The 24,928-nt window shown below is 36.2% G+C and overlaps 1 protein-coding gene and 1 pseudogene across 1 annotated transcript; both read right to left on the reverse strand.

The window, feature by feature from the left end:
• Positions 1 to 1,046, reverse strand: part of LOC122074173 — a 10,717-nt pseudogene extending 9,671 nt beyond the window's left edge.
• A 3,359-nt stretch (positions 1,047 to 4,405) lies between these two features.
• Positions 4,406 to 23,899, reverse strand: LOC122074174 (rop guanine nucleotide exchange factor 1-like). The gene is made up of 8 exons (XM_042639034.1): positions 23,791 to 23,899; positions 23,486 to 23,661; positions 23,256 to 23,320; positions 13,940 to 14,018; positions 13,770 to 13,838; positions 11,835 to 11,939; positions 5,713 to 6,135; positions 4,406 to 4,874 (listed from the first exon to the last, which is right to left on the reverse strand). The coding sequence occupies exons 1-8, from the start codon at positions 23,897 to 23,899 to the stop codon at positions 4,452 to 4,454; spliced, it is 1,449 nt and encodes a 482-aa protein (XP_042494968.1). The 3' UTR covers positions 4,406 to 4,451.
• Between the last annotated feature and the right edge of the window lie 1,029 nt (positions 23,900 to 24,928).

The raw sequence follows: 24,928 nt of genomic DNA on the forward strand, positions 1-24,928 counted from the left end.
GAACTGTCACATTCACTGATTCCTTAGACATGAAGAACACTGCCATATCACTATTGATCTCCTCGCTGAAGCCTCACCTTTTGGTTTCACAAACTAGAATAAAGGAGAAGGAACAAAAAGCCGAACGCACTCTCTGCAACATGTTTTCTTTCACTTTTCTTCTCAAAGAAAGAAGAAGAGAGGATAGAGAACTGAGACCAAGAGAGAGATGAAGATAAATCAGACTGGGGGAGAGAGAGAGAGAGAGAGAGAGAGTTTCATTACTTGTTTCCACTCTTTCTCTCTTGTCTTCTCATTTTTTTTTTCTCTTTTTTTTCTTTTTTTTTTTAATTACAGCTGGCCCTCCTCTTGACTTGTGAGGAGGACCCAATAGTCCTACCTTTTGACCTAGCATGTTTCTTTTCGATGGTTGGCCTTTTTTCCGTTGCTTTCTTTACAGAACAAGAAGCTCTTGGAGAGCTCGTTTCTTCCTCCGCCTTCTACGTCTCAACAGACTTCTCATTTTTCGACAGCTCCAAATCGATTAGATTATTCAACGAACCTTCATCAATTTCATCAACTATAGGCGTCACCGTCATAGCTGTCTTGTCCTTCAACCTAGCACATTTCTTTCTAGTGGTTGGCCTTTTCTCCGTTGCTTTTTTTACAGAACGAGAAGCACTTTGAGAGCTCGTTTCTTCCTCTGCCTTCTGCTTCTCAACAAACTTCTCGTTTTTGGACAGCTCCAAGTCGATTATATTGTTCAATGAACCTTCGTTAGTTTCATCAACCGTGGGCGTCGCCGCCGAAGCTGTCCTGCCCTTCGACCTAGCATGTTTCTTTCTAGTGGACGGCCTTTTCTCCTTTGCTTTCTTTGCAGAACGAGACGCTCTTGTAGAGATCACTTCTTCTTCCGCCTTCTGCTTCTCTACAGACTTCTCGTCTTCTGACAACTCTAAATCAATCGGGCTATTCAACGAACCATCGACAGTTTCATCAACCATTGGCATTGCCGCCGAAACTATTTTACCCTTCGATCTAATACGTTTCTTTCCAGTGGCCGGCATTTTTACCGGCAACGACGATTAGAGATTTGTAGAAGAGGGAAGCGAGCAGGCGAAGTAAAAGAGTCGTGACAGTCGTGAGATAATGAATGAAGCGAGGGGGAAAACACGTTTTATGAGAGAGAGCTCTATAAATAGTAATGGATTTAAAACTTTTGAAGAAGGGAAGGAGTGAGTGGTGAGCGGGAAACCAAAATTTTAGGGACTTATGAACTGGATTAGAATACGCCCAAAAGTCCAGTCCTTATATGGCTTTATTTAAGACATGAGTAGTGGCTTAGCTGATTCGAAGTGGATTCCCATTCAGTGGTCGATCTTCACAAGGGTTTATCTTAAGACCATTATATTAGAATCTCTATATCCTGGTACTCGTGAGCTTACTGTATCGATAACCATATTGAGCACTCAATTGTGGTGAGCTGGTGATTAGCTGAATTTAAAATGTGATATTTTTTCTGGAAGAGGATTCCCACTACACCCTTATGGGAACGAGGCTCCATGTCGGTAGTAGGATAAGATAGGTTAGGTACCATTTGATAACGCTTTTAGAAACATGTTTTTCCATTTTTTTTTATGATCATAAAAGGGAAAAACACCCAAAAATAGTTTGATAGACTTGTTTCGTTTCACCTATTTCTTGAAACATAAATAGAAATCCATGCTTATTTATGTGTCTAGAAACGGTTTTGATGAAACAAGTTAGACTCATTCTTCCATTTTTTTAAACAACTTGTGGGCCAAAAAATCAATGGACCCTCAATGAAAAGTTGAATCACCCAACCTAACATTTACCTTACCTAGTGGCTTTCCAAAGTTCGAAGATTCTCCAGGGAAAAAATAAGGAATATACTAAATTTTTGCTTTGCTAGTGGAAGCCTTAAATTCACATCCATTGATTCCTCTGTGGATTTCTTCCAATTCTCTCTGGACCCTCACGAATCGATTTAGAGAAACCAGGCCTAATGGCCCTCTCTAAGCAAAGCACCCAAGCTGAACATTGACAATTTAATTTCATCCTCGTTTGGAATTCAAGTGAGAGATGAGAGATAGGATGGAGAGGTCACAGAGGAGAATCAACTTTCAATAAAAAAAATTGGGGGTCAATGGGGGTTAGATGTAGTAAAAATATCTTAAAAATAAGATGTAAATTTCGTAGCTATTGCAAGAATTTCCAAGATTTTCTCTCCATTGCCATCCTCCATAAAGGAATATATCTGGTTCTAATGTTGCATTGAGCAACAGAATAGTAGGATTTGGTATTTCTATCTTCTTCCTATGTGTACATATCAAGATTATTGCATCCAAAATAATTTCATCTGCTTCAAGGAGATTGATCATTGATTCAATTTCGCGAAGTTTGTTTAGAATCTCCTCATTTCCGAATCAAGGCATAACATATTTCAGGATTCTAGAATGAATGAAAGAAAAAACCGGTTAAAGGGTCATTATCAATATAATTTATCTCATACTAGATGGGGTGATGGCACAAAATGGTGAAATAGAGTCAATCATCGCTGTAGGGTTCAAAATAAAGATTCAAAAAAAATGGGTTCATATGAAAAAGACCAATTAATTCATTCGAGATGTTCGAGAGAGTGAAAATGGTCAAGTAAGGATTGTTTGAGTGTGGAAAGATGACCAAAAGCATCCTTGTTCATTGTTTAAGGAAGGTAGTATACCATTTATTTTGGTCAGCAGATTATTCTCTGCAACGGGAAAGCCACTACGAGGAGAAAAAAAAAATACTTAAATCAGGATGCTTGGTCCACGCAGCTAGGAGTTGAAACATCTTAAAAGAAATTCTAGGAAGTGAAATGTTGAGGAGAAGAGGGGGAGGGGTGTGATCAGATCCTCACGAGGGTAACGAGCCGAGAGATGAACTTAGGAAGAGGGAAAAGCATCTGGACAGCCGACACATTGGTCAAGATGTCACATGATACAATTAGGTGGTTTTTGTTTAGTAGACCATGTAAAACAAGGACCAGATGGGGTAACTTCTTCCGACGAGAAGGTTGATAGGAGATCTTGGAGCTGAGGTGTGGGATGCGGAGATTGGTTTGCCTCCAAATTTATCTTTGGTCTCAAGGAGCTCATTGAAATCACCAATAATCATAAAAGGAGTTGGAGTAATAAGGTTTCCAGAAAACGAGAATGATATTCATAAGGAAAGTCTCTCACGGATTCAGATTCTTTCCAGCCACTGGATGTACCAGCACGACATCTGACGGATCAGAAGGCTCATGCATTCATCCCAACACATGGGAGCACACCGCCAACTCCTCTCTGCCATCAGATGCCAGGCTAGTACACCCATCTGCTGGAGAGGATCTGAGTATGTTTATTATTTTTGTGTTTTTACAAGATGCCATTTGCTTCCGGGAAGATTTTAAAAAATACAATAACCCAAAAGGATATTTGTGAGTGGAATATTAAAGGGAATTTTGAAAAATACAATAACCTAATAAGGTATCTGTGAACCCTAAGGATAAGTGAATTATTCCATTACTTTGGTTACCAGCAAGAGTTGTAGCTAGTTGATTGCAACCCAAGTAAGCAGCCAAAATTTTTCCAATCTAAAGAAGGGGTATAGGGATCTACATTCTTCTGTACTTTTGTTCATTCCTTTTTTTCTAGTACTATACATTTACCTAAAAATTAAATAAATAAATAATAAGTGAAGTAGATTTAAGACCACAATTATGATTAATAGTCGAGATTAGCATTAATTAAGACCAATTATACGGTCATTGCACCACTGAAATCAGTGAGACCAAAATGTGTTAGTGGGAAGTGTGGAACTGTGTCCCCTAGAAATAATTAGGGAGGTGGGTGGGAGGTGGCCGATTTAGATCCGGATTCTTAAAACCCTGATCACAGCCTGTGCTGAGGAACCTTGTCCTCCACTAACTATACTCCCCTCCCCTACTACTCAAGCATCTGCCAAATTCTGCTGCACAAGAACAAGGCAGCTTTGGTGCATGCTAGCTTTTTGCCAACCCATTGTCGGGAATCTTTTCATCTCTCATATAGCTGTTCTGTTCAGCTTCATAGTCATATATTCCCCACAGGCCCACAAGAGGCAAAAAGAGATCCCATTACATCCGTAGTACTAAAGCCTTTGACTTAACCTGATTATCAACATATGGGTAATTTTCTTTTCAACCGATTGGTTAAAAATATCATATGGACATTTAAAACCCTCACTAGGGGGCTAAAGTACTGTTATCTTTTGTCAGTTGAGCAAGCACCACCTGCTTCAGTAATAATCATGGGATAACATAATCCCTCCATCGTTCACCTAGGACCTGAGGCAATAACAAGATCAGAATTTTGAATATGTTACTACTACTAAAAATTACACAGGAGCGAAGCCACCAACCATACATTCCAATGGGTTATCATCTTACATCAGTCCCGTTCCGGAGCATCACCGGCATCTTTTCTACTACTGAGGTTTCCAGCATATGACCAAATTCTATCTACATCTGCAGATTTCTCTAACTTTGCATCCTGCGATCCCTTGTGATTGTTCTTCTTTAATGAGGGATGTCCCCTCCCAGGACTTTCAACTACCGGAGTGGCACTGAAGGTAGGTGTTGCAAATGAAGATGCATAAGGAGATCGTTGAATAGAGAATGGGCTAGGGGAAATCCGCTTCTGTATGGGAAGACCACCCAATCCTCCCCGTCCAAACAAAGACATCGACTCTGCCACTGCACATTGCCTGATAGCATCATCTACATAAAGGAGGTCATCAATCCTCGCCATTATGTTAAAGGCTAAGCTCTCCATCACCCTTGAGTAGCTCTCAAGGATCGACTGCCCCACATCCTACAGCAAGAAAAAATTATTAATTCTTCCATCTTTTCTCTTGTTAGTGAAGTATCCATATTTATGCTGACAAAATTGACAAGAAATTCTAACTTTATTTTTAATCAATACAGAAACAAGTAAAATAATCACGATGATCCCCCACAAGGCTAGATAAGAAGCACCAACAGCAGCTATTGGAAAAGCCTGGGCTTCAAGGATGCTTAAAACAAAGAGCAACCCAGTACACGAGGCTCCCGATACTACTTGAAGGATGCTTATGACCAAAATATTTATTGACAGACCAGTGGCTACTGTCCACTTGAAAGAGGCAAATACTCCATAAGGAATGGCATGAACTGCTCAACTTGAGCCAATCAATGGATTTGTCCATAAGAATGCACACAAACCCACAGATTTAGGACTATGGATGTATTGGCCAGACCAGACAAGTTGTATCAGGATCAGCTCCTGATCTGAGTCGACTTGGCAATCCCACCCTAGAACTTTTCTGTAAGATGCATGGATAGCCCCTGCTGTGCCCAAACTCTGGCCATTCCAGACAAAACTCAACCGAGTGGGCTCAGGAATGGCAGTGGCCATCGGATCCTTTGGTCCATCCCTAAATCCCTGCATAAACTAATTTATGCATTCCTTCAGAAATCTGACAATGTTAAGCCTCTGAAAGAACATGATCTATCTGAAGCATGGAAATGTATGTGTCCTGATTGTGCAAAAAATTCAACCTCCTTATCAATTACCAGATCAATCTATGGTGTTACCAATATTGACTCATTCAAGGACAGGAGAGCATAGAAACTATATTCTCTGACATTGAAACTGTAGAGAAGATTCAAACCTTGTTGTATTGGATCTTGTTCATATCCAGAACAGTCTGAGGGAGGCCAGGATACCATATCCTCAAGCTCTGTAAAAGAGTCTCAGCACGTTGTGCTAAAATGTGACTCTTTTCCATCTCCCCGACAAGGCCCTTGACTTTTCCACCCCATGACGACCGCCCAGTTTTTGCATGATTTGAACGCTTTTTCGGGTCTTTCAGCCTCCAAACATGCACAGCAGCCTCAATCCTGTTTGCTATATCTGAAGTGTGGTGCTCTGTAGACAGATCTAAGCAATCAAGAAGACACTCTGGGGAGAACTGGTCTGCAGTTATGTAGCGGTAGATGATCTCACCCAAACAAGCTTTTCCACTCTGCAATAAAAGCTGATACCATGTCAGCTTACAAATGAGAAAGAAAGCTATTATAGAGATAAAAGAAAGCTATTATAGATTACTAGTGTCAGGAAACAACGATAGCATGAGATAAAAAGTTCAGACTGACTGTGAGCACAGCAGATTGAGATTTGTATTTAATTTTTTATATCAAGATTAGTTGGTTACATTAACTTCCATTATTGGAAGATATGTTTTATAGCCTACATAAACGACGGGTTCTGAGCAAAGAAGCAGGATTTCATGAGGAAAAAACCCTTTTGTTCAATGAGCAGTTGCGATGAAGACATTGGTAGTCAAGTGTAACTCAAATAATGAAATAATTTGAAGACTGGAATCGTTGGAAGTTGAGACAAATGAGATTGATCTTGTGAATCAGTAACCAAAGAAGCCTGGAAACGTTTGATTTCTTGGCCACTCAAGCTGACCATTCAACATTCCAAATGCTTTTGTAAATTTAGCAATCTATCTATTTTGGGCAGTACTAGCCCCGAATGATTTTGTTAAGTTCATGGTGTACAAGGCATCCAACAAGGTGGTTTCAAACATCAAAATAGAAGGAGTCGCAATATTCTATTTCGTATAAATGACACGACATACCCATGCTCCAATGTTTGGAACCACTCCATTCCAATTTATATGTGAATATCATTGGAGCCGTCACCAAAAAATTACTTTTGCATTATACATGCTACAATCTCAAACCTCAAAAAAAAAAAGTAGGAGTTGAATTAATGAAGAGCCTTTCACCAAAAAAAGAAAAAAGAAAGAAAGAAAGAAAAATAATAAAAAATAAAAAAATAATGAAGTGCCAACTGTCAGGAAATTCAATACTTAAAACTGTTCTTTTACTTCGTAAAGTGCTTTCCTGAACTATCAAATTTGTACTAGTAATTAAACATAAATGAGATTCCTCTTTGCATAATTCAGAGCTCTGAAAACCTCAAATGAGAAAACACAAAATTGATTCAGAGCTTTCTGTCGTTTCCAGCTACGGTTTTAAATATGTGATTGAGAACACAAAATTCAAAATTATGAGCAGAAGCCACAAAATGAAGCAGGGCAACTGCAAATTATAGGCGGAAGCACATTTTCATGACAGAAACACAGGTCAACCACTCAACATATAAAAGACATTTGGGGCCACTAAAACTTACCAATGTCAGTTTCAATGTCATCAAGTACCATGGAAAGAATGTTAAATATCAATTAATTTTTGTCAGTCATATTAACATTCAGTTGTCCATTAAAAATGCAAGCTTTCCCATGTGAAGGTATAAAACAAAAGAGTAAAGCCAGTAGGGAAACCAAGGTAATTGGAAGTGGTGGCCATATCATTGATTCCCAGGGTGCTTTTGAAAGAGTTTCTAATGGAATTGGAAGTGTTACTACTAAAATAAAGATGATACTCATTGGAAAAGTTGATCAGTTGAACAAACATATCTTCAAAGAGGGAAAGGATGAAGTAGAAACATCTTCCAAGGTAGCTATGCAGAAAAGGGAGGTATCATCTGCGAAAAGTAAATGAGTTATCTCCAGTGCATTCTGACTAATTTTGATGCCCCTGAAAAGGTTGAGGTCTCATTAAACTTGGAGACAGAATAAGCATTCCATGGCAATAAAAATAAATATAAGGACAACGAGGGAATCCTTGGCGTATCCCTTTGTAAGGTTCAAAAGAATCGAAGTAGTTGCCAAGAGCTTGATGGAGAAGATGCAAGCAAAAAATTTGCGAATCATATCACACCAATAGTTGTTAAACCTAAAAACTCAAAAATTACACAAATAAACCCCACTTGAAATAGGAAATGGAATGAACTCAAGTGTTTGGTATGACCCTTCACCTATAAATATTCCTTCTTCTTGCATACCTGATGGCATTGATAACAGCTCTTTCTATTAGGTGAAGGATTTCCTTTCTAATAATACTTGGTATGTGCCTACTTTATTTTCTCATCTTCCCTAAAATGTTGTTAATGGTCTTAGTCATTTATCCCTCTCAAATGAAGCTGATTGATGGCAATGTTCTTTATCGAAAGAGGGGTGTTTTTCTATCAAGACAGCTGTCAAATTCCTTTATGAAAATAGAATTTCTAATAGCGATTTACCTTATAGGAGAGTGGATCACAACAGGCTTCCTCCTAAATTGTGAAAAATCCTTTGGCAAATTTAAGTTCATCCAAAATTCAGAATGTTTCTTTGGTGATTGCTCCATGATGGTATCCCTGTAAAGGATATTCCATGCAAATGGATCTCTTTGAAAAATACTTGTGCTTGGTGTAATTCTCAGCCAGAATCAATTTCGTATCTTCACTTTGAATGTGAACTCTCAAAAGAGAGTATGGGTTGCCAATCCTTTAGGTCTCATAATTGAAACAAATCCCTCTTCGTCTCTACAATCATTTGTGAAATATTTTTTTTTATATCAATATGTTATCTAAATCTGATAAACAATGGTTTTTTAGTGTGCTGGCTATTACTTTATATCTTATGTGGTTCTACATGAATGATATTGTAGCCGAGAAGAATAAGCTAAATCCATCTAGTTGGGAGAAGGCTGAGTTGAGATGTGTTGAGTCGGAATCATAAGGTATTACTCTTATCTGATTTGAATAGTAAGAAACGCCTTGGACCATAACATCAGACCACACCCTTCAGTAAAGGGGATCTTACTGGTATTTTCTAGTGGGTTTAGTAATGGAAGATTACCTCTCAAGATGGTGTAGAGAAGATTAAAATAATAGGAGATAGAACACCATTCTGGCCTTCCATTACACAAGAAAGATTACTACTTGAATGTTTGAAATTATTCAAAGTTTAGATGCAACTTCAAAAAGAATGGACAGAGCACAATTATCATGGGCCTGATATTATAAATGTTGGCATCTTCAACCAATCAAACACATCCAACTCATTGCATTGGCTGCCTTTTATTGCAACACCAAGAGATGGCCACTCTGTGCTACCAAAACTGATAACAATAATTGAAACTAGTACCCTGGCACTTGGGAGGTTTGCAAAAGAAACAAGTCAGAGGCCTCAGAACATGAAAACGATGGAAGAAAAAGACCAACTTTGGTTAGGAACTAACCCAACATTAGTAAAATAAACCAACATAACAAAAATACCCAACCAAATTTAATAGACCATGCTAAATAACTTGCTAACAATCTATAAAGCTTGAAAAAAGAACTTGATTTTATGTCAAAAAATACATTCTTTTACCGACGAGTCTACACAACTTTATACAAATCTCTTCAAAGCAAATTCTTTATCAACCTATCATGATTAGAAATAGACCATGCCTATTACAACCCTCAAAAGTAAATAAATAACCAAAAGAAAGAAGACATTACCTTCTCCTAGATGGTTTTAGGGGAAGAAATAATTGAACAATAGAATTGTAGGTCGCATAAATCTATGAAATTATTACCTCTCTTTAATAGGTCCACAAAGCCGGTAGAAATCTGGGAACCCTTGCAGTCGCGCGTTTTCATGGATGGTTAACACTCTGTTCTGCTCCGGGAGCAACAGATCTGTTTACAAATCCAAAGTAATTAATATCACGCTAATACTACTGCAACAAATAAACAAATCATAGGAAGAAAAATAAATGCAAACCAGATGCATTAGAGGAAGGATATGTAGAAGAAGACTACCTGATTATGTGGCTCTGCCCTTATCACAACTGTTGCCAAGATTTCATCCCACCACAATCGACCAAATGGCCTGCATTATTTTAGCCAGTATAAAAAGAATAAATGCAGAAACTTTGAAACGTGAGAAATACAATATAAAATGAGATAACCGATCACTTACTTAGATGATAAGCCATTGACAAAAGTCATTGTATATTCACTTACTTAGATTTGTAAACAGGTGCAACAGAACCTGTTTACAAATCCAAAGTAATTAATATCAAGCTAATACTACTGCAACAAATAAACAAATCATGGGAAGAAAAAATATATGCAAACCAGATGCATTAGAGGAAGGAATGTAGAAGAAGACTACTTGATTATGTGGCTCTACCTTGTCACAACTGTTGCCACAATTTCATCCTACCACAATCGACCAAATGGCCTGCATTATTTTAGTCAGTATAAAAAGAATAAAATAAATTTTGAAATGTGAAAAATACAATATAAAATGAGATAATTGATCACTTACTTAGATGATGAGCTATTGACAAAAGTCATTGCATAATCACCTACAATACATTTATTGTTAAGGCAACAAGTGAAGAAAGATGACCAAACAACTGTAAGTATATTACATACACAAAAGATTGATTGTGTGAGGTGGTTATGTTGTAGGGGATTAGTGGGTAATAGTTATTTTAGTAGATTATTAAGTAATTTTTTTTATTATAAGTCATGAAATAATAGATAATTATGGGTGTAATCGTGTAAATAGTGGGAGTAGTTGTAACCGAATTGGAGAAGTGGAGGGAGAAGTTATGTAACGACTATTAAGCCTATTTATTAGTGTTTTGGAATGAAAAAAAAGAAGTTGAAAATCACAATTATTTCTCTTATGATGAAAGAGGCTCAGCTCCCTCATAATAAGCCAAAACTCATTCCCTATAATTTCTTTTGAAAGATTTTTATCCTTTCTCTCCCACGAGATAGAGGTTGGCATCCTCCTAATTAGCCAAAATCCTTTATTTTCTCTCCCTGATCCTGATCTTTACTTCCTAAATTCTCTCATTCTTAATTTTATTTGTTCTCTTCCGTGCACGTAACAAGTGGTATCAGAGCCAACAGTTTTGCAACAACGGGTATCCCACCGAAGATCATCGAGGCCATTAATGAAGATTTACGATCAGCCATTCGTAACATTTTTGTAATATCCAAAACAATGATGGAAGGTTTCGAACGTGTTTAGGAAGGTTTGGGCAAGTTGAAGGAAGAAGTCAAACGCCAAATCAGTAGTAATATGATCGTTGCACTAACCAAACAAATAAAATTTAAAGTGAACTATCCATTTGAAAATTGCCCCAAGCAATCTAGTCAACCATGAGTTGTTCGCAATCAACTAACGACAGATTCTCAAGCCAGGTTTGATACTAAAAAAGTCAATGCTATCTGTGAAAAATAGTGTGATTAAGTTGCAAAAGCTGAAAAAAAAAATTTGAAGAAGATGTTTTTGTTGATTGTTATCAAGACATAGAAGTGGATTGGCCACCACCATTCAACTTCACAAATTGAACCTTGAGGACAAGGTTCTTTGAAGGAGAAAGTATTGTTACATACTCAAAAGAAAGATCGTGTAAGGTGGTTATGTTGTAGGGGATTAGTGAGTAATAGTTATTTTAGTAAATTATTAAGTAATTGTTTTTATTATAAGTCATGAAGTAATAGAAAATTATGGGTGTATTTGTGTAAGCAGTGGAAGTAGTTGTAACCGAATTGGAGAAGTGGAGGAACAAGTTATAAAACGGCTATTAAGCCTATTTATTAGTGTTTTGGAATGAAAGAGAGAAGTTAAAAATCCCAATAATTTCTATTATGAGGAAAGAGGCCCGGCTCCCTCCTAATTAGCCAAAACCCGTTCCCTGTAATTTCTCTTGAGAGATTCTTATTTTTTCTCTCCCACGACATAGAGGTTGGCATCCTTTTAATTAGCCAAAATCCTTTATTTTCTGTATTTTCTCTCCCTGGTCTTTACTTCCTAAATTCTCTCATTCTTAATTTTATTTGTTCTCTTTCGTGCATGTACATAGTATAACAAAAAGTAACTATTACCAAAGGCTTCCCTGAAGGTAGGTACACTCTTTCAACAGATTTATCCCATTCAACTTTCTTATCTGGGCGAACCAACATACAAGAAAGATCTCTGAAGTTTGCACCCTGAGACCAACATAATAAAGTAAGCATCAACAAGTAAATTACAATGAAATATAGGAAACTATATTTTTATGAACATTTGTCTTAGCAGCACTGAAACCTTTTTCTTCGGAATATGGCAAACCCGTTGATAATCATCCGCATTCAATTTTAAAAGGTGGTGATCAAATAGCAATGCCTTTTGTAGTAACTCACTTAATTATTTTTTGTCAATATTAGAAGCAAACATCAACTCTGTCATTGAAGCAAGCCATTGGTTAGAAGCAAAATTATAGTCATACAAAATAAACTAAACCACTCATAAAATCTACATGTGGAAAAAGTTATTGTTTTTCTAGTAGTTATGGCTTAATGCTTTCTTGGTTAAGAATAAACTTAATTGCATAGCCAAAATTCAATTTAGAAAGACAAACAAAACACATAGCTGCATCGAGCACTAAATATAGATAATTGTTTAGGGCAGTCCTGGTTTTTTATCCAGTTCCACTTCTTTTCACCACCTTATCAATTAATTGAATGGTTATTGTTGATCGTCAATTCAATATTTATTACTTTATATATTGTAAATATTAGTTTACCTACATTAGTGAATGTGAACAATCCCAAACTGGTTATCAAGATTGGCAATCAGCAGATCCACCCACCACTTAGAATACAAGGGAAACCAATCATTCAGTAATTTTAAAAATAAATTTAAAGTGCCTTGTATTTTTCTAATTTTTCATTATAGTTATAATTACTTTTCTGGTTGAATAGGGATTCTAATTATTTCTGCCAATAAAATTAGGAATCCACTCTTCTTATATATTAGTGGGGACTAGAATGTTTAATTCCTATTGGACAAATAAGTTTTATTCCTATAACAACGATAAGGGACATCCTGTATAGCAACATCACGTCCCTCAAATGCATTTTTAGGGTCATGTTTAGTAACACCAATCCTACTTCGTGCGAGTGTTTCCACACTAAGAGCACTTCAATGCATTTTTGCTCTCAAGGAACACTTCTATAAGATAACTAAAAGTAAGAAGTGTTTCTGGATTGTAGTGAAGTTCCATGTTCAAGCACAAACTTAAGTCTTCTGAGTCAGTGGATATTAGGGGTATATCTCTACCCCTCAAGGATCATGCATTTCTGTGCTTTTGAGACTGCAAGTTTTCGAAAATGCAAAAGCATTACGATATGCCTCTTAAGTGCCAACTGTGTGTGGGAGTACAAAAGTGAGCTGCCACGTATTGATGTGCTTTGGTTGATATATTCCTATGGCATAAAAAAAGGGGGGGGGGGGGGGGGAGGGGGGGGGGAACACTTCTGTGAGGAATTATCGATTCAGCCAAATTTACCCTTCCTAACTTTGAACTCATCAATCCAACCAAACTCATATGAGACTCATCATCAATAAAGTTTTAAAGAAGAATAATCCAATAATAGGTTTAATGTCCAAATTTTACTTTTCTTAAAAAAACTAATTTTATGAAAAAAAAAATCAATTAGAGGAGATGAGCATAAATATACAAGTTCGACTCAATTTTATATGGTACTAGAAATCTATTTTAGGGGCCTTCCCATATGGCATTTCATCTCGGCTCTCATCATTAGTGACCTGGCACCATCAATGAAGATTATCAAAATAATGTTGTACTAACAAATTGAAACTTTAAACACGATCATTAAAGTGTTATACTCACTGGGAGAAGATTAAAAATAGCATCCTTTAAAAGCAATGCATTTTCCATCATATGCAACCATAATTTTCTATATTAAGGAGAATAAGTCAAAAGCATAATCGCAATTTTGAAAAAAAGAAGCACAACAATATTGAAACTTTCGCACCTGAAAATTGACAAGGACATTTCCTCTAACAACAACCTCATGCATTGGCAATGGATATTGAGGTAGCTTCTGCAAAAATGAAAACAACAAATGAATAAAAGCTCTTCACGTGATTCATTCCTACTAGAATTACTACTTGCCTCAGTAGGTCGAGCGCCTCATTAGAATACGCGCATGTGGAATTGAGGAAGGCCATAGCAATCAGCTGCCATCATTCCAAGCCTTACTTGATAATTCATAGAAAGAAGCCTGCCCACAGTATATTTCTTGAGAAATACAGCAGCGAACATTAAAATATCAACCACATTTTCCATCAGAACGAACTTGGGTTTCAAGAAATTAACAATGTCCATAAACACCGCCAATTGATGGTTTTTATTGTCTTCCAAAGGTGCGTCCTTGTTTTTGAAACAGTTATACCCACTAATCCCTTGTCAAGGAGGTCCACCACATATAACATATACATCACCCTAAAAAAAAAAAAATATTGTGAATAAGAAGAAAAAAGGAAATAGGGAACATCATACAAGATGAAGAAAAACCAAAAAGTGTACTACTAAACAACCAATGAGACAACAAACTAGTCAAAATTAAGATCAATTAATAAAATAATTACAGCAAAAAGGACCTGACCAGAAGCGATAAGATGTTTGAGTTGAAACCCTTGGTTACAAAGTTTTTTATACTTTCTCGGCTTTTTCTGTAGACGATATGCCAAAAGGCATATTGATAAATCTTAAGTTTAGAAAACAATTAATTTTCAAAAAGATCTAAACAAACAAAAAGCAAATCAATCCAAAACAAATAGCTTACCTAAGCCCTTCAATACCTTCACATGTGTCCTCACTTGGCCCATAACTTTCCAACGTACCTAAATTAAATTCAATTAAAGACAAATAATTATTGAAAAGGTAAGATAAAAGCATAAAGAATAATCAAACTAAACTCGCATATCATAATTATAAGAAAAGAGACTCAAAAAATTATCCATTAGAGAACATCCAAAGAAGCTTGTCAATCTATAAGCTTGCAAATAATAGAGCTTATACGCACTAATATTAAATGAGCTTAAAGTAAATATCTTGAACAGACTTCTTCATAATTCATAGCTGTAGAAACCTTGAGTGACACAAAAATTCTTTTTCCCAACTATTTTCTATTAGATATTGATGCGTTGAGAATGATTTTAACAATTAGGGTGTACCAAAAAACAATTCAAGTTGCTATATCCAAATGTAGCTTGACACCCTCTGATGTAAGGTCATTTATCTAAGCAAACAACCCCAATAATTATACAAGCTCCACCCCAAAGTCAAACTAAAAACTCAGATCTGATCTCTAATAAAAATTACTCAGATTTGACTAATAGCTCAGATGAGCCTGAAATAGTTAAAGATGGCCAACAATGTCCCCAAATTAACCTCCAAAATTGTCTTCAACCAACTAGGTGTTGTAACCCGACAGTCACTAAGAGGGGGGGTGAATCAGTGAGTCCAATTCCGATCCCCAAAAACCTATCTGATGTCTTGTTAAGAAAAACCTGATATTCCTGTCCCTGTTTGCACACAGTCATATGCACACTCAGCCTCTCATAGTCACTTCCAAGTGTGCATACTCATTCCACATTTCACGCACTTCAATATAAAATGCAAACAACAAGCACCCACAATGAGGTTAAAAAATTTACCTACATCTCCGGAGTAATACCTGTAAAGGCTTCGTACCTACTTAATACATTAATTTTGACTGCACCCACAGTCGGGAGCACCTACATCCAATTTTCTCAAGCCGAAGCTGAGATGGCACTCGCAGTGCCAGTACAATGTGTAGCACCCACTACACGAGAGCACCCACTTACTGTGCTTAGCACCCACTAAACACTCAATAAAGAATATAGTAAATTTGGGCTAATATCAATGCTCTACAGTCAAGCTCTACCTAGCATATACATCCAAAACTAGCTAGCATGCTTACAATTCATCCACATCTAACCTTAATATGCATACATGCATATAATGTAAATCAACGTTTAGAGAATCTCACAATCGATTGTCTGGGATGACTGGAAACTTGTACTGACAAGTTTGGTGCTCACACCTTCTCTCTCCTTAGCTTCTTTCTCTTCAAAGCAAACACACCATTGCTTTCTTCTCTTCCTCCTTGGCTTTGAGTTAGTGTATCATTAACACACCTCAACCACTTCTTTTACCTCCTTTAATGGCCTAAGAACATTTATAATCAAGTATTCATGTTCATTCAAGAACTAATAAAGAGATGGAAGCTTCTCTTGCCAAAATCGTAGCCTTCCTTCACTCAAAACTCATTTTTCTTGCTTCCATAGTGTAGGACTTGAAAAAACGAAGTAGCAACTTGGTTCACCCAAATCCGAGTTAAAATCAGGGAGATATGACCATTTGAAGTTGGAGCAATGAGATAGCCTGAAATGGAATCTTCGTAGGGGTGCGTAGGAGGCTACACCGGCGATGCATGCAACAGAGGTGCAGATCTAGCCGTAGATCTCATCAAAAGATATCTCTTAATCTGAGCCGTCCGATTAAACCAACGGACAATAGATCTAAACCATAAGTTTTGAATCTTGATGATGTCGATTGGTTAGTGTAGCGAGTTTCACGGTACACTATCGGCTAACTTTGATAAAGCTCTATCGATCTTGACTGTTAGATCGAAACCGATCTAATATGATTGGGTCAGATCAAGATATGGAGAATCTCTTTATAGATTTTATGCACATGAGCTACACACAATCAAGACTCAATATGGTGAGGCGCCACACCATCATATCTAATACACTCCACCAATGCGAAGCCTCGGGTAAGCATTTTCAATGCAAGCTCTTACACGAACCGTCAGATTTGAATCTGACTGACGTGGCTAAATCTGACCCGTGTATTAAGGATCCCTCTGATTCTCTTATATACATAAGCCCCTGCCTTCATATTTCCAGTGCTAAACACCCCTTATCAACTAAGACCTTCAAAATCTCAAAATTACATAAAACCCCTTCAAATTTCAAAAATAAATTCCGAAAAATCCACCCAACACCAATAGTATACTGATGAATTTTTGATTTGGATTTTCAAACTGGCTTTACAGAAACACTTATAACTTTTTCATATGATATCCAATCGATATGAAACGAAGTGTGTTGGAACCATAACTGAACGCTCTATAACTTTCTAGAAGACTTAATATCTGACTCAGCCATGTAAAAAGATCAAAATGCCCCTAGAGCTTTCTAATGACGCATATTTCTCATATAGAATCAAAACACAATGAAATCAGAACTGTTAGAAAGATTGGAATTTTTTCGTATTGTTACATGGAGAACACTTCCTTTAAAAAATTCATCTTCAATGCCGAAACTACCCTCAATTGCCACAAATATTGTAACTTCTTCATACGGTATCGGAATGCGAAAAAATCAGATGCATTGGACTAGATAAATTACAATCTATATTTTTTATGAAGAAACGATCTTTCAAAAATGTCAGTTTAATTGTCAAAAATATCTCTGAGCGTAAATAACTAATTTTGCTAATTTTGACCTAGAAACCCGCACCACATACTAGGGATGTATCAAACCATTCCATGCATACCAAGCGGCTCTGTTATCCCATCGGTGACCCTGGACACTACCATGTCATCATTTCCATCCATGTCACCCAAACTGGCCATGTCATCACTGCCACGTGGTTGGGTTGCCAACAAAGACAACCATAAAACAACACCAAGTAGGTACAAAACCAATCATTATCACACACTACAAATAGAATAGGCTTTTAGAGGGCTCAAGTGGGAGATTACTTGTTATAGCTCAAGCAGGCCTCCAACAGCTCCAAGAAGCAGGTCAAGTCCACCTTTTGGAGGTTGGAGCAAACCCTCAATAGGGCTGGGTGAATGGCCAATAGATCTAAGAGATCTGATGTTCGATTCTAAGGGAAGAAAATTTTTATGGCAGCTTGGATTGATCTTTGATTCTAGTCTATTCTAACAAAGTTGGCCTTCAATGATGGATTCTACCTTCAACATAGCACCATGTAATAATGATAAACTAAAAATAAGAAAGGGAAGAGGGTGACAAGTGACTGTAGAACAAGGGGGTAGGAGAAAGGCTATCTCAGTCTGGGTCTCTCATCCTCAACTCTATCAGTTGATGTACTACACCTATCTTAGGTTGACTAATTGCAAGCTAGCAACTTTATTAATTAATATGTTTCCTATTACAATCCATGGGGGCCTCATTATATAGGCCTATTCAAAACTGAATACATTAGAAAACAATGGAAATAAAAACTAAACAACTAAAACTTGGAGACTAAAAAACAAATAAACTCAAACTCAACTGAATAACTAACATTTCCTATTCTGATCTGCTTGCTATCTAAGAAAGGAATAAATTTGGAAAAAAATTCTTTTCCATTTTTGGAGTAAATTAAACTACTGGAACGTTTCTTATAGAGCCTTCTTTCCAGTTTGAGAGGATAACTGGCAAGCCTTCTTGAAGATCTCTCAACATAATATCTGGAGGAGAAATATGCTCTTCGATGGGCAGAGAAAAACCCCTCTATTGCGCTGGATAGAAGAGAACAAGAAGTGACAAAAACGCTTCTGTTCAATGGAAGGAATCTCTGTTGACCCAGTAAGGCTAATTTTAAGGCTCACTTACCTACACCATACCTACCCCATCAAGTATGACGATAGTAAATGATAATATGCTCATATAAATGATCAGGATTACAAAGAAAAGGAATTACATATAGTTTGGAATCCTAGATCACGTAAGGGTTAAATAGAGATGCCAGCAACGACCAAAATCGTAGGGCTTAAGAAAGCAGAACTGGAAAATTCTAATACCTCTCAATAGTAATTGAGTAGAACTGGAAAATTCCAATCTCTCTCAATACTAACTGAAAGGAGTACTCTAACAGAGCACTTTCCTTGGTGCAAGGAACAGTCCCTCAAATCCGGAACAAAATCCAATGGCTGGATCAGGGGATTTGGCCATGAACAGAACCTACAAACTTGTCATATCAGTTTGAGAAACTGAAATATAATAGTAACTGAACAGAAATAGAAGGCCAAGAAATCCTACTTGGGAATATCAACAAAAAAAATATAAGTAACTGAAAGAAAATAGAACATGGATGAATGAAATTAGTATCTACTATACTAAACCAGAATTAGATTGTTAGGTACAGAAGATATTATCAGGCTTAATAAAACATATTAGTAGTTAAATAAGGATAAAGAACCATTAGAAAATTCTTCGAACAAGAACTAGAATTAGTGACAAGGAAGATAGATTGATTGTGACAATCTTCCAGCTTACAGAACTAGATATCAATGAATGGTGTGTAGTCCAAACAGAACCCGAGCGTGCAACAGAAAAGGGGTGGTCAGAAGTAAAGTGTAAAAGGGGATTATGTTGCTCGATTCTTGAGAAGACACCATTCTTTTCCAAATAGGAACCTGTAAAAGCTTGAAATTTGTCCAGGAATATAGGATAAGGTATGCAACTTGTTAACAAAGGAATGAAGTAACCTATGAAAGATCAACCCAAAACAGATATGATAGTAAAGCAGAAAATGAAACAAGGGTAGAAGTGAAGTACAGATCTTAAAAATATAAGAAAGATATGTTGGTATCTCACCTACTACAGAGAAGGCATCCCACAAACTCCAACCGTGATTGGCATCACATCAAGGTTTTTGTACTACATAACTTAATAGAGAAGTTTTGATTTCTACAAAACCATGCTCCACCACTCACTGGACACATAAGTTCAATGCAAAATTATTTCTCATACCAATAGCATGATGTCCTACTGATTCTTTAGAACCTAATCTCATGGAAACAAGCAAAACAGGAAACCCTACGCATGGTAAGGAGAATCACTTACAAAATAGAAGTTCTTCTAGAACATTACAAAATAGAAACTAGCTATTTAATCTCGTATAAGACGTATCTCCAATATTAAGGCTTAAAATATGATCTTATTACTATAGTAATCTCATAATTACAAAGCCCTTGTAATGTAGAACTAGGTCTGGCAAGGCCAACCTAATCCCAAACTGCAGGATGCTAATCAAAGAACAACCAATGTCCAAAGTAGAACAACAATACAAAATAGATCATAACTAAAGAAGAAATCAATTCTGAAAATCAGTGATATTGCTTCCAGAAGTGAAGGCTTTTGAAATTAGAATATAATCAATTGTAAATGGCATATTAGGTACTGAAATAGATCCATAAACATGAATAAATATCATAGGATATAGCCAAGATCAGGACTGCTCTACCGATTCTGGTTTTAAGTCTGTAAATTGGGTAAGTTAGATGGTTACAACAGCAGTTAATCTATGACTAATTGAGAGGAGAAGAAGATAAGCAAAGGAAGAGAACCTCTCGTGCTTCTCACTGAAGAGAGTCAATTGGATCAAGCACTAATTCCATCAGCCTTGATCAAACACAAGACAACTCTTCATAGAGAAGACAATAGCAGTAGCCATTAATTTGTTTATCAAAATCATTCTAGCTTTAGGAGCCACATTGCTTTGTATTAATAGTGATAATGGGGATGGGAATGCAACCTAGTATAGTAATTGGAAGGTTCCAAAATAGGAAACCCCACAATTGATTGCCTATTACATAAGTTTCTAAAAACTGAAAATGGAAACAAACTAAAAAAGAAAACTACTGACTTGACTCAACTAATAACTTAACCCCTAAGAAAAAACAAATACTAGCAACTAAAATTGAACTCAACTCAAATGGAAACTAATGAAAAAGGAAACAAACTAGTTAATCATGTATGCAATCTTAAAGCCCCTAGTTTAATCCCGTATGCAATCTTAAAACTCCTAGTTTAGGCTAATACACTCAAAACACATAAGATCAAAGGCCCAACATGTATGGAACCCAACCTTAGGCTTATTCCTAATAAAACAACCTAGTTTGGTGAATAATCTGCATCACCTTGGCCCCAACAAACCATGGGAAGCTCAAATTAGGTCTACTAATCCATTCTTTGTCTAGTTTGATGGCCTGGTTTGCTTCTGGCCTTCTAGTTCTTTAGAACTATATCAACATAATTTGCACATATATGTAAAAATAGAATGGTATATCAACTAGCAACTAGATATTGGAATTCAGAGAAGCAACCAAAATAGTAATAATTGGCAGTTTCCCATCAACATCAATATGGGTAATCAATACAAACCTATTAACCCATAGTCAAAGCCATGTGATCAAGCCTTACTCCTGTGTATTGGTATCTCGTAAGACGAAAGGAAGAAAACTTTATGTACATTTTTAAAGTTCTAGACAAAATCAGCCCCCCTAAAAAAAAAATTACATTACTTGCGCGAAAACTATTAGAATTTGATCTCGATTTAAAACAATTATACTTAATAAATTTCAAGGAATTTACATTCAAACTAATAAATCCCTCATCTTAGGAAAGATTGAAGGCAATCTACTTAGATTTTGAGGGTATTTTAACCAAAAAATGTAGCCATAAAAAGATTTGAAGTTTTCTCTTTTTTTACTAAGAAGGTAATCAAACAAGATATCCTAAACAAAAGAATAATTCAAAGTCCAAGGCAAAACTTAACAGATTTTGGAAAAGGGATATTTGGGTAATTGCCCAACAACCAAGAAAAGAAAATAGGTTCCTCTATATGTATAGTTATCAAGGTAGTACATAAAACCTACCTAAGAAATCAGTACTTCTATTGATAAAACCACAATAGCCGATAGTGGTAATACGATAATTTCCTCGTGTAAAAACAGAGTCAGAAATTAGGTCAACACCAGATAATCAAAAACAACAACTTGGTTACATAATAGCAACAACAAAGAAGAAAAGCATTTACATATGAACCGCTTGGGCTTCTCACAACAAGGTGTCAACAAGATAAAATATCAATCCATTTTCCCGTGATCGAACACAAATTGCTTCTTCGAGCAGAAGAAGAGTTGCAACAAAAAACTTGAATTTTTAAAATCTTATGATAAAGCTAAAGATGCCCCCACAGTCTGCTTTCAATCAAGAATAAATTCTAGAGTCAGATTCTGAAAAGAAATCCACAATCAGATATTTCTTGGACATGGTCGTCTATCTTGGGCAAACCCTAATTACAAAGTAGAATAGAAATGGGAACCAGTTACTGATTCCCTTATCCAGCCTATGAATTATCAAATAAAGCAAATAAATAATAAGAGAAAGATTCCCTTAAATTGAACATACATTAGACCTACATCGCCCACAATTCAATTGGAAAATAAACTAAGTAAGAAACGAGCTAACTAATATTGTATTCAACCTAATCCCATAGTTTAGGCCCCGACAAAAAATGGACTATTACACTAAAAACATCAAGGGCCAAGGGCCAACATATATACAATCCAACTCTATACTTTTTCCTAAACAAAACAAGCCCAATTTGATGGATTAGACAAGAGTAGCATTAGGCTCTTGAAAAAACTGGCCTATGTAACCCCAAAAGAAAAAAATATTTAAAAAGTATTCAAAAATGAAAAAATATGAAATATATACTAAAACAAGGTCTTTAAGGCAATAATTATACAATCATGGGAAATTCATGGACACATATTTAACAATGGTACAACCAAAATAAAAACAAAATACCTAAGGCAGACCTTCATTGTTCTTACCCTATTCCCAAGTAATTATGAGTTATTACCAAAAAATACTTAGATTAGATGACATTCGTGGATGTGTTACCAAATCCCCATACAAAGGGAACCAAATCATTCTCAACAAATGATAGCCTTTATATTTTACCCATTTGCATGTATTCTTTATCCCCAAAAAATTAACATTGTCAAAAGGAAGTTTATGTAAATTCAATTCAAGTAATGTTATGGCAATAAAATCAAGAAGATAATCATAAATTTGTATCATTTGAGAGCCCATATGTCACTTGAGTGGACTTATAAATGTGGGGTCCAAAGTCCTAATCCACCACATGCATAGCATATCGACAAATAACATAATTATGAGTTTATTAACCTAGATGTAAAGATTAGTCTCCCAAATTGATAACATAGGGAAGAAGGTAGATCGATGCACAAGAACTAATAAAAGTTTGTTGGTATAAAGAAGATACTTTGAAATAGATTCCACTTTTCTTGCAGTGGTTCAAGTCTCCATAGCAAATTGCAAGCAACTTTCCAACTTCAAACTCCCCTTTGGGAACTACTAATCCATCTTCTTCGCCTTCTTCTTCATCTTCTTCCCCAACTATTTGTGTTATATCTTTTCAAACAAGCAGAATTTCTTGCAAAATTTTTCCCATTCCTTGAGCAATTGCAGAAAATCTTCAGAAGATTCATTCCTCACCTAAAAACCACACACTTTAGATATACTGCAGGATGCATTATCTGTGTGCACAATGACATAAAAGCAGAAATAAATGGACAGCATAGAACACATATTTATACCTCCGTTTCAGGGTATTCAATTTCAAGTTTTCGCAAACATATTTGTTAATATCAACAGCCCATTTCTGTACATTGAAGATCGAATGCATTTTATAGTGCAAACAAAAACCAATTTAGTGAAAGACAAATGTAAGATTTATGTTCTGTCGAGCCCAAGTGAAAAGATAAATACATAAAAGAAGATGAAAGTATAAAAATATATCAAGCCCAACTAAGTACAAATAACTTACGGTAACAAGGTTTGTGCCTGATAAATTAGCACCAAGGCATAAACCAGCCGACATGGCTCCATAACCAGAATATAAATCTATTAAGGTGAAATCAGCATTGGACTTGCTTTCATCTGTTGTACCATCTAAACTAGTCTCACTAGAAATTGTCGATTCAGTACTAGCTCTTGAAATTTCTGAAAAATATCAAACATGTCATTGATAAAAACCAAAGCACCTCATGTGTATCACTAATGAGTGGAATAAATAGGAAATTAAAACAGAGACTGCAAAGAATCTACTAGGTTACAAAGAAGAGAATGTACCAGTAGATATGTTTGCAATTGTTGAGTAAGTCAACGAGTAGGACATATCAAAATAAAAGTGACAAGGTGGAATAGTTCTCTTATCTTTACAATACAATAAGTCTTCCATTTTTGCTTTCTAAATCACCAAGTAGCTTCCATTCAAACTTATCATCCTTGTTCTAGTGTTCCCTTCCATTATTTACACATACTTACAACCCAAACTCTGATACCACTTGTTGAGAAAATACATAAATTCATTTTTCACCACTTGTGTGCAAATGATAGAGATACAAAATCAACAACTATGTGCAAAGAACCAATAATGCAGATAAAATTGATCAAGCCACATCACAATAGAAGACACCGATTTTTAACTTGAAAAACCCTCTCATTGCAAAAAATTAAAAATCACCGGACCTAATCCAAATCAAACTTCCACTATGCAAAATAATAGGATTACACAGTTCTCTCTAGATGCATTACAGGCTACCAATAAACATCAAGAGTAAAACCTTACTCTTGGATAACAAAATATCACACCAAATAACAAAGTGGAATGAATGAAGCGAGGAGAAAAACACGTTTTATGAGAGAGAGCTCTATAAATAGTAATGGATTTAAAACTTTTGAAGAAGGGAACAAGTGAGTGGTGAGCTGGAAACCAAAATTTTAGGGACTTAGGAACTGGATTAGAATACGCCCAGAAGTCCAGTCCTTACATGGCTTTAGTTAAGACGTGAGTAGCGGCCTAGCTGATTCGAAGTGGATTCCCATTCAGTGGTCGATCTTCACAAGGGTTTATCTTGAAACCATTAGATTAGAATCTCTATATCCTGGTACTCGAGAGCTTACTATATCGGTAACCATATTGAGCACTCAATTGTGGTAAGCTGGTGATTGGCTGAATTTAAAACATGATATTTTTTTTTGGAAGAGGTTTCCCACTACGCCCTTATGGGAATGAGGCTCCATGTCGGTAGTAGGATAAGATAGGTCAGGCACCGTTTGATAACGCTTTTAGAAACATGTTTTTTCATTTTTTTTTATGATCATAAAAGGGAAAAACACCCAAAAATAGTTTGATAGACTTGTTTCGTTTCTACTGTTTCTAGACACATAAACGTTATCAAACAATGCCAGGGTGTCAAAATAAATA

Source organism: Macadamia integrifolia, chromosome 3 (assembly GCF_013358625.1).
Source record: "Macadamia integrifolia cultivar HAES 741 chromosome 3, SCU_Mint_v3, whole genome shotgun sequence".
Lineage (NCBI taxonomy): Eukaryota > Viridiplantae > Streptophyta > Magnoliopsida > Proteales > Proteaceae > Macadamia > Macadamia integrifolia.